Genomic DNA, 10,936 nt, shown 5'->3' with positions numbered 1-10,936 from the left:
ACCGAAGGGGCGCGCTCCTAGACCGAGAGCGGCATGCAAAACCAAGAGCCAAGCGCTTCTTCCTCACTAGTTGGCTCTCCTAGGTCGGGGGGTGGGGGTGGGGGGAGTTTGGAGCCAGCCAGGCTGCACCGGGCTCCTCGCCCCCAAACCGCACTTTTAAAAAAATGGACTCACCGTGGATCGGAAGAAAAAAAATCATTCCCCCCAAAGTCCCACCCCACCCAGCAAGCTTCCATGGCAGAGTGGGGATTCGAACCGGGGTCTGTCGGACACTAATTTGACCATTTAACCACCACATCACCCCCAGTCCATAAAATACCCCCTAAAAGTCCCACACAGAGAGAGCGTCAGAGCCAAGGGGGGGATCAAAGCCCCCCCCTTCCGAGCAGGCTCCAAGATCCCCGAACTCCCCATGCAAGGTGACCGAAAGCGGGCAAAGCGGCTTACTCAAGATGCTGGCTTGGTGCGACCCGTTTACTCTCCCATCCGGGTGGATCTGCAGATGGAAGCCGATGCCCACCCGGCAGTAGAGGCTGCCGGTTCGCCGCCCGGAGGGGCTCCACTGAAAACTGGTGCCTTCCGCGCCGCTGCCTTGAACTCCCCACGCGGGGGCCAAATACGACGAAGGAGCCGAGGAGGAAGAAGAGGCAGAAGCCGCGCTCCGGTTCCCCGGTCTTCTGCTGCCGCCGCTGCTGCCGCCGCCGCCGCCGCTGCTGCTGTTTTTGGCACGGAGCGCCGCGTCTCCAAATTGCGCACGGAGGGCCGGGCGCGCCCAGGCGGAGAGGATCAGGTGGCTGAGGCAGAGGAGGCACAGGAGGAAGGACAAGCTCATGCTTCCAGCCGGGGGGAGACGCGGGGCATTTTGCAGAGGAGGCTGCCGCGGCTGCCGCTGCCGGGGAGGCGGCGGGGGGAGCGCCTTTGGGGCGGCCGGGCGTGCGCTCCGCCGGGCTGGGGAGGCATGGCTGCAAGGAGAGAGCGCGCCCAGAGCGCACCGGAGATATTTATAACCCGGGTGAGCTCACAACTCTCCCTACATGCCTGGAGTCTAAAGGAGGCTCGCTCGGGCGGCCCTTGGGAGGGTCTGGGGCGCCTGCACGGTCCCTGAGGGCGTGGGGGGGAGAGCAGGGGAGGGCGGAGAGTCAGGGTCACCCTTGGCCAGCCCGGAGAGGCGCAAGGGCGCCCCGCCGAACAGCAACCGGGCGCGCTTTTACGCACCAGCGGGCCGATTTCCCCCAGCTGCGAATGATTCATCCACCGAAGCAGGCTAAGGGGGCTCCTGGGTGGGAAGGTTTTTTTTTCACATTTGGGGGTGGGATATCATTCCCCCCCATCCCCCAACCACTGGAAGTCATTGAGAAGTGCTTGGGGAGTGCTTTGATTGTGTGTTTCTGCATGGCAGGGGGTTGGACTTGATGGCCCTTGGGGGTCTCTACCAACTCTCTGATTCTGTGATGCTACTCTGATTCTATGAGAACTTGGGTTGGGACAGAAGGGTCTGGTCCAATGGTTTGTTTCCAGGAAGGCGAGGTGGCCAGTCGCGAAAGAGAGGGGCCGAACGGCTTGATTTCAGCGCAAGGGGTCCCCTGGAACTCACGGCCACTGGGTGGGGGCTGGGACGGCAGCCTGAATGTAAGCGAAATCGGCAGTTTGGATTGAGTCCGCCAAGCCCCTTCCTTCTGTCTCGCGGACGCCGCGCCCTGCCCAGCGCGATCCTCGTGAATGTTGACTCAGAAGGAAGTCGTGTGGAATCCAGTGTTTCTGCTCCAAAACAAAACGCGCTAGATCCGGATGCATCTGTCTGAAATAAGCCCGGATTGAGTTCAATTGCCCTGGTGGAATGATGTCAGAGAGGTGCGGGAGGGGTCACGAATTGCTGGAAGTAGGGGCCGCCTCCCCTACTGCAATGCTAGTTTTTTTTTAATCCCAAGGGGCTGAGTGTGCTTGCTACTTTAGTCATCGAGTCGGAAGGGACCCCAAGGGCCATCCAGTCCAACCCCCTGCTATACAGGAAGACACAATCAATGCACTCCTGACAGATGGCCACCCAGCCTCTGTTTAAAAACCTCCAAAGGAGACTCCACCACCTTCGGAGGCAGCATATTCTACTGCCAAACAGCCTTGTACGGTCAGGAAGTTCTTCCTAATATTTAGGTGGAATCTCTTTTCCTGCACCTTGAACCCATGACTCCTGGTCCTAGTCTCTGGAGCAGCAGAAAACAAGCTCGCTCCCTCCCCAACATGACATCCCTTCAAATATCTAAACATGGCTCTCATGTCCCTCCTTAACCTTCTCTTCTCCAGATTAAACATCCCCAGCTCCCTAAGTCTCTCCTTGTAGGGCATGGATTCCAGACCTTTTACCATTTTGGTCACCCTTCTCTGGACCCATTCCAGCTTGTCAATATCCTTCTTGAATTGTACACAATAGCCTTCAGAACTGTATACAGTATTCCAGGTGAGGTCTGAGCACTGCAAAATAGAGTGGTGCTATTACATTACATCCCTCAATCTGGACGCTATACTCCTATTGATGCAGCCCAGAATTACATTGGCTTTTTTGGCTGCCACATCACACTGCTGACTCATGTTCAGTTTGTGGTCTTCTAAGACTTTGCACATGTTCAGAGTTATGTTTTCCTCTTCTTTACCGATTCTTTCCTGGTGGGAGGAACTTTGCAAAGAGGCACTGTGGGCTGAACTCCATGGAGCAGCAGTGGCGTAGGAGGCTCAGAGCTTGTGTATCTAATCTGGAGGAACCGGGTTTGATTCCCAGCTCTGCCGCCTGAGCTGTGGAGGCTTATCTGGGGAATTCAGATTAGCCTGTACACTCCCACACACGCCAGCTGGGTGACCTTGGGCGAGTCACAGCTTCTCGGAGCTCTCTCAGCCCCACCCACCTCACAGGGTGTTTGTTGTGAGCGGGGAAGGGCAAGGAGATTGTCAGCCTCTTTGAGTCTCCTACAGGCGAGAAAGGGGGGATATAAATCCAAACTCTTCTTCTTCTACTACTGTCTGCTTGGAATTTATCTGCTAAGCCCAGAGCTTTTGTGGATTGGGCCTCATTCAGTTTGCCAACTGAATGCCAACTGACCTCCTAGAATTACAACTGATCTCCCGATGACAGAGTTCAGTTCCTCTGGCAAAAAACATACTACTTTGGCAGCTGGAGTCTATGGCCTTTAATCCCCGCTGTGGTTTCACCTGTCCTCAAACGCCACCCTCTGTAGGCTTCACCCCCAAAGCTCCAGAAATCTCCCAACCTACAGCTAGCAACCCTAGTGGATGTCTTATGGGTTTTCCCAGTAATTAAAGTGGGGAGGAAAATCCGAACACTGTAAGGTTGACTGGACACCCCACAGGACTGTGTCACAGATACTGAGTCCCTTTACTGGCAAGTTCTTTTTCATCCTGCGGGAGCAGCAGTGGCGTAGGAGGTTAAGAGCTCGTGTATCTAATCTGGAGGGACCGGGTCTGATTCCCAGCTCTGCTGCCTGAGCTGTGGAGGCTTATCTGGGGAATTCAGATTAGCCTGTACACTCCCACACACGCCAGCTGGGTGACCTTGGGCTAGTCACAGCTTCTCGGAGCTCTCTCAGCCCCACCTACCTCACAGGGTGTTTGTTGTGAGGGGGGAAGGGCAAGGAGATTGTCAGCCCCTTTGAGTCTCCTGCAGGAGAGAAAGGGGGGATATAAATCCAAACTACTCCCCTCCTCCTCCTCCTCCTCCTCCTTCTTTTAACAAAGTGGCTTTGCATTTGTATAGCGCTTTTCGCGTTCAAAGCGCCTCCCCCATGGAACTCTACAGTAACAACTGGCCAGCGGAGCAGGTCAGGATTCTCATTTTCTGGACAGGGGGCGGCGGGGGGGGGGGGGGAGGCTGTGGCAGCAGCGGTCCGGGAGTTTGGGTCTCCTTGCGGTTGCGAATAAACACGCCGCGAGCGGAGCTTTCGCAGACCAAGTCTGGCTCCGAGTTGCTTCGCCCGGCGCCCGCCGATGAATTATTCCCCCGAGGTGCGCGCAGGGAGTGGGGGCTGTCTGCAACGTGCCCCCCCCCGCCCCCATCCCCGGGCGTGCGTCCTTGGCTGTCTCCTTGCTTCTCGGGTGCGCCACAATGCAAGCATGAGTCATAACGCCGCCTGCTGCCTCCCGCAACCCTCAAGGGCCCGAGTGCGGAGATGGGAGAGGAGCAGCCCAGCTCTGGAGAAAGAGATACCCCAGTGGTTATTTCTTCAGTATATTCCCACCTCTCTAGGTGGCTCACGTGGCCACCTGTTCGTTTCATGTTCACAACAACCCTGTGAGGTAGGCTGGGCTGGAGGAGGAGGAGAAGAAGAGATAGTAGTAGTTGGATTTATACCCCACCTGTCTCTCTTATAAGGACTCAAGGTGGCTTACAAGCTCCTTTCCCTTCCTCTCCCCACAACAGCCCCCTTGCCAGGTAGGTGGGGCTGAGAGAGTTCTGAGAGAACTGTGACTAGCCCAAGGTCACCCAGCAGGAATATAGGAGTGCAAAAAAACATCTGGTTCACCAGATCAGCCTCTGCCACTCAGGTGGAGGAGTGGGGATCAAACCCGGTTCTCCAGATTAGAATCCACCTGCTCTTAACCACTACACCAGGCTGGCCCAAAGTCACCATGAAAACTTTAAGAGGGGTTTTGAACTTGGGTTTCTTGCATCTGAACCCAGCACTCCATCTGTCTGCCTGCCTGCCTGCCTGCCTGCCTGCCTGCCTGCCTGCCTGTGGGGTGGGGGGGTGGGGGGGTGTGTGGGTGGGGGGGTGGGGGGGGGTGGGTTGGGGGGGGGGGGGGGGGGGGGGGTTGGGGGGGGGGGGGGGTGGTGGGGGGGGGGGGTGGGGGGTGGGGGGGGGGTGGGGGGGTGAGGTGGGGGGGGGGGGGGGTGGGGGGGGGGGGGGGTGGGGGGGGGGGGGGGTGGGGGGGGGTGGGGGGTTGGGCGGTGGGTGGGGTGGGGGGGGGGGGGGGTGGGGGGGGGGGGGGGTGGGGGGGGGGGGGGGTGGGGGGGGGGGGGGGTGGGGGGGGGGGGGGGCGGGGGGTGGGCGGGGCGTTGGGGGGGGGGGGGGGTGGGGGGGGGGGGGGGTGGGGGAGGTGGGAGGGGGGGGGGGGGGGGGGGTGGGGGGGGGGGCCCATCAGCCTCTGTCAGCATGGCCAATTGGCCATGCTGGTAGGGGCTGATGGGAATTGTAGTTCCTGAACATCTGGAGAGCCGCAGGTTCCCTACCCCTGAGCTAAGCAGAGTCGGCCCTGGTTAGTATTTGGATGGGAGACCACAGCAGAGAACGAGGTGAACTCAGCTCAGGAGAGTGACTTCAGTCATGCCAGCAACTCTTCCCTGACCTGGTTGTCCCAGGCTAGTCTGATCCCTCTGGATCATGGGAGGCTAAGCAGGATCAGCTTGGGTCAATACTTGAATGGGATGCCACCAGACAGGCGATGGCAAACCACCTCTCAACCTCTCTTGAGAGCCAGCCTGGTGTAGTGGTTAAGAGCAGGTGGATTCTGATCTGGACAACTGGTTTTGATTCCCCACTCCTCCACCTCAGTGGCAGAGGCTTATCTGGTGAGCCAGATGTGTTTCCGCACTCCTACATTCCTGCCAGGTGACCCTGGGCTAGTCACAGTTCTCTCAGAACTCTCTCAACCCCACCTACCTCACCAGGTGTCTGTTGTGGGGAGAGGAAGGGAAAGGAACTTGTAAGCCTCCTTGAGTCTTCTTACAGGAGAGAAAGTGGGGAACAAATCCAAACTCCTCCTCCTCCTCTTCTTCATCTTCATCTTCTTCATCTTCATCTTCATCTTCTTCATCTTCTTCTTCATCATCATCATCATGTTTGGATAGCGGACCACCGAGGATGTCCAGAGCTGCTTCACAGAGCCAGGCAATGGCAAACTACCTCTGTTCTTCTCATGCCTTCAAAACCCATGAGATCACTGTAGGTCAGCTGTGATTTGCTGGCGCTCTTCACCCTGCAGTTACCATTAAGGTGCAGATTAGGGTTTTTAGTATGGACCTTATTAGGACAGAGGGTAAAGGCACATGAACCTCAGGGATCCCTCCATTCTGCGGCGGAGCCACTCCCATATAATTGGGTTTCAGGTAGTCAGGTAGAGAACTGCCTCTCCGCTACAGTGGCCTTTATCCTAATTGCCCAGGTATCAATTCTGCTTAACGGAGTCTTTTATTTACACAGCAAGGACGGGCGCGAGCACTCTGCTGCCCAGCCGTTAGCGTATTGTGTCAGCAGTTTGCTGTTGTTCACCCCACTTCCCCCAGCCTCTTTATTCTGTCGCATTGTTCTTTTCTCGTCAGAGTTCTCCATCTGCCTCCAGCTGTTCGGCGTCAGATCACTTCTTTCGTCTGCTGGTTTCTTTACCGTACCCATAAATATTTGCACGCTGAAAATTGGCTGTAAAACAATAGCAATGCCCTCCTTAGCGTTCGTACACGTGGGGCATAAAGAATCGCTCCTCAAACGCTGGCATCTATTGCTCCCCCTGAGCCCCCCATTGTGATAAGTGTGAAAAGTTCATTCCCCCTCCTGTCTATGAAGTTGTTCGGCTTTGTTTCATTGTTCCCTGCTTGATTCTTGTTTTAATGAGCCCAGCATTGAACAGAGGGGTTCAGCACACTCTCAATGTTCCTTCATTTTTATGCCAGGCTTTCACCTCCTCTGTTTTGCTCTCACAACAACCCTGTCAGGTAAGCCAGGCCAGAAAGGAGGGATTGGGCCAAAGTCTCCCAGTAAGTATCATAACTGCATGGGGAATGGCCCTAGTTTGGCACTCTAGATCCAGCGTGGTATAGTGGTTAAGAGCAGGTGCACTCTAACCTGGAGGAACCGGGTTTGATTCCCCGCTCTGCTGCTTGAGCTGTGGAGGCTTATCTGGGGAATTCAGATTAGCCTGTGCACTCCCACACATGGCAGCTGGGTGACCTTGGGCTAGTCACAGTTCTTCGGAGCTCTCTCAGCCCCACCCACCTCACAGGGTGTTTGTTGTGGGGGGGAAGGAGGAGGGAAAGGGGTTTGTAAGTCCCTTTGAGTCTCCTTACAGGAGAGAATTGGGGATATAAATCCAACTCTTCTTCTTCTTCTTCTTCTTCTTCTTCTTCTTCTTCTTCTTCTTCTTCTTCTTCTTCTTCTTCTTCTTCTTCTTCTTCCTCTTCCTCTTCCTCTTCCTCTTCCTCTTCCTCTTCCTTCTAAGGTTGGTTGGGAAGGTAACCTGTGAAAATTTGCAGGAAAGGGTTCAGCCCTTCTTTCTCTTATGGAGTGGTCTCAATATGGGTTTCCAAGCCTAATTGGTACTTACCTTGAAAAAGTATTGGGGAAGTCTGATCATCAGTCTCTGAGCATCAGACTGGATTAGGCCCAGAGAGTTTGCTGAATCCCTGCCTGAGACTGTAACTGCGGGACAGAGTCTGGCGCAACGGACTGGCCAGAGTTGTGAGGGTGTTACGGCCAATTAACACATTATAAAGTCCGCGTGATGCCCAAGTGGGCTTTGAACTGACAGGTTGTGGAATTCCCAGCTGGGACTTTCATTCCCAGGCACATTAAGAGCCTGATTTGGAACAGAACCGTGGCACATTTCAGCCTCTCCCATTCTTTCCTCCTCTGAAATGGCCCCAGGAAGCGGCTATTGGCCACTTGTAGGACTCAGATGTACTGATGGTATACTGAGCTAGGGTTCCCAACCTCCAGGTGGGGCCTTGAGATATCCAGAATGATGGCTGATCTCCAGATTACAGAGACCCGTTCCCCTGGAGAAAAAGGATTCTTTGGAGGATGGACTCTATGGCACTGTAGAATCATAGAATCATAGAGTTGGAAGAGACCCCAAGGACCATCAAGTCCAACCCCCTGCAATGCAGGAACACACAATCAAAGCACTCCTGACAGATGGCCATCCAGCCTCTCTTTAAAAACCTCCAAAGAAGGAGACTCCACCACACTCCGAGGTAGCGCATTCCACTGTCAAACAGCCCTGACTGTCAGGAAACTTTTCCTGATGTTTAGGTGGAATCTCTTCTCCTTCACTTTGAACCCCGTTACTCCTGGTTCTAGTTTCTGGAGCAGAAGAAAACAAGCTTGCTCCCTCACCAACATGACATCCCTTCAAATATCTAATCATGGCTGTCATGTCACCTCTTAACCTTCTCTTCATCAAGCTAAACATACCTAGCTCCTTAAGTCTCTCCTCATACAGCATGGATTGCAGACCTTTTACCATTTTTGTTATCCTCCTCTGGACCTGTTCCAACTTGTCAATATCCTTCTTGAATTGCAGTGCCCAGAACTGTACACAATATTCCAGGTGAGGTCTGGCCAATGCAGAATAGAGAGGCACAATTACATCCCTTGATCTAAACGCTATATTATTGATACAGCCCAGAATCGCATTGGCTTTCTTGGCTGCTGCATCACACTGCTGACTCATGTACCCCACTGGGATTCTTGTCCTCCTCAGGCTCCATCCCCGAATCTCTAGAACGTTCCCAACCTGGATCTGGCAATCCTCAAATCATCTCCTGCCAGTGTTTAGGAGAGGACTGGGCAACCCTATTCCATTCCCACCTTCTGTTATAGGGTAGCAATATGTGGGGCAAAGAACCAAGCTGTTAAATAGACCGTTTAACTTCAAAGCTTTAGTTAGCAATAGTTCTCCTTGCCCATTTGCGTTTTTTTCCTCCTGCTTTTCCTCTCTCAGACAATGAACTCATAACAACCAGCGCTGAGATTGTTCCTTCTGTATTTTCCTAGCACTACGGGGGTGCTCCTAAATGTATGTGCAAAGAACGGCTGCTACCCTCTTTCCCGCTCTTTAATCTTTCTCTTTAAGACCAGCCCCTGCGCGACGCAGTTTGCAAATCACCTTCCTTCACCTTCAAAGTCAATCTGATTCTGTATTCTCTCCAGTTTTGATAGCCCTCTGTGCCGGCGCAGCAAAAGGCAGGAGCAAAATTAGGTTCCTTGAGCGTATTGAAAGAACAGGAATTGGAGGCAGGAGGAGAAAGGCGTGGGAGGGGCTCCGTATCAAGCCATTCAAAGCACTTCAGGAGAAGCCTCTCTTCTTTTACCGCAACTGCAGAGACTGAGCCCCAACACAGTTTACGTGACTAGGCCAGTGTGGTGCAGCGGTTAAGAGCAGGTGCGCTCTAATCTGGAGACCCGGGTTTGATTCCCCGCTCTGCTGCCTGAGCTGTGGAAGCTTATCTGATGAAGCAGATTAGCTTGTGCTCTCCAACACATGCCAGCTGGGTGACCTTGGGCTAGTCACAGTTCTTTGGAGCTCTCTCAGCCCCACCCATCTCACAGGGTGTTTGTTGTGGGGCGGGGAAGGGAAAGGAGATTGTAAGGCCGTTTGAGTCTCCTTGCAGGAGAGAAAGGGGATACAAATCCAAACTCCTCCTAATTCTTCTTCCTGTGTACAGTGGGCAAATGCGTAATGATGCCTCCCATGAGAGGGTTGCCAAACTCCACTTGGTGGCTGGAGATCTGCTATCAAGTGACAGTGATTAGTTTCCCTAGGGGAAATGGCCACTTTGGAAGATGGACACTAGCATTATACACAGCTGAGGTCTGGTCCCTCCCCAAATGTCCACCGGCTCCACCCCCAAAACTGCCACATATTTCCCAACCCAAAGTGGCAAGTTGGCAACTGTGTAGCATGTTATACAGTATAAGGTCTCCATCTTGCATAACAATCAGACATGAGATGTGAGTTCCCCATCTCTACATATGCAGGGACTAATTCAAACTTTCACCGGGGTATGGATGGAGAAAGGGTTTCGGTCTCTCTCTCCTCCACACCATTTTTTCCAGTTGTATCCCATGATTCATGCAAGTTTTCCCTACTAGGTCAAACAGCGCTATCCTCCTTCCGCCCCCAAAAATTTCAGATCCGGAAAGCAGCGGGCAGTGTAATTTTAAGTTAGGAAAACAGCGTAGGAAAGGCAGAAGCCCTTTTTTCACAAACCAGGAATTTTAAAGAAGAAGAGTTTGGATTTATATCCCCCCTTTCTTTCCTGTAAGGAGACTCAAAGGGGCTTACAATCTCCTTTCCCTCCCCCCCACCTCAACAAACACCCTGTGAAGTGTGTGGGTTTGAGAGAGCTCCGAAGAACTGTGACTAGCCCAAGGTCACCCAGCTGGCATGTGTTGGAGTGCACAGGCTGATCTGCTTCACCAGATAAGCCTCCACAGCTCAAGAGGCAGAGTGGGGAATCAAACCCGGTTCTCCAGATTAGAGTGCGCCTGCTCTTCACCACTACACTCCGCTGAGCCAAACTGAACACCACATACACACGAATTGAGAAGAACCTGCATCTTCTGACTTTTACACAGGGCACAGACCCCCCCGACTGACTGTGTAATGTGTGAAGGATCCTTTAAAGCAGCACGACACAGCTTACTACATCATTTCCCCTCTTCTGTTTTGCACGTACAACAACCTTGTGAGGATGCTTAGGGTGAGAGTGAGTGTCTGGCCCAAAGTCACTCAGCAAGCTTCTGTGACAGAGTGGGGATTCGAATCTGGGTCTTTTAGATTATAGTCCAGCACTCTAATTGCTGCATCACACTGGTTTCTTCCACGGTTTCTTTGCTGATGCCAGCAGTTCCGGTGGGTTGGATAACTCTAGTGTTAGCAATCAGTAACCCCCCCGTCCCCCCGCCCCAATCCCACTTTACTGTGTCCTTTAAAACTTCAGGGCGTCTATAAATAAATGTATATTCAGATAAGCCAAGCCAGCCAGCAAGAAGCAATCAACCATGAAATCACTGGTTAAGCTAAAATGACAAAGCTAGGGAATTATTATTTCTTTTTTTAAAAAGAAAGACAATGCATAAGATTTCTCTCTCTCTTTTTTCTTAGCAGTGCTGTGAAAAAAAATTGTGTTTTATTTTGGGATTTCTGTCATCCT

General features: G+C 53.3%; 1 protein-coding gene across 1 annotated transcript; it reads right to left on the bottom strand.

Moving 5' to 3' along the window:
* Positions 1 to 322: 322 nt before the first annotated feature.
* Positions 323 to 958, bottom strand: FGF5 (fibroblast growth factor 5). Its single transcript, XM_048508763.1, has one exon. It carries the CDS (start codon positions 830 to 832, stop codon positions 323 to 325), a length of 510 nt encoding a protein of 169 aa, XP_048364720.1. The 5' UTR covers positions 833 to 958.
* Between the last annotated feature and the right edge of the window lie 9,978 nt (positions 959 to 10,936).

This window comes from Sphaerodactylus townsendi, linkage group LG10, assembly GCF_021028975.2.
Source record: "Sphaerodactylus townsendi isolate TG3544 linkage group LG10, MPM_Stown_v2.3, whole genome shotgun sequence".
Lineage (NCBI taxonomy): Eukaryota > Metazoa > Chordata > Lepidosauria > Squamata > Sphaerodactylidae > Sphaerodactylus > Sphaerodactylus townsendi.
This window is presented reverse-complemented; position numbering and strand designations above follow the sequence as displayed.

What these genes read in the sequence shown, in the direction of transcription:
- FGF5 (XM_048508763.1), bottom strand. Translation starts at nt 832, where the DNA reads ATGAGCTTGTCCTTCCTCCTGTGCCTCCTCTGCCTCAGCCACCTGATC.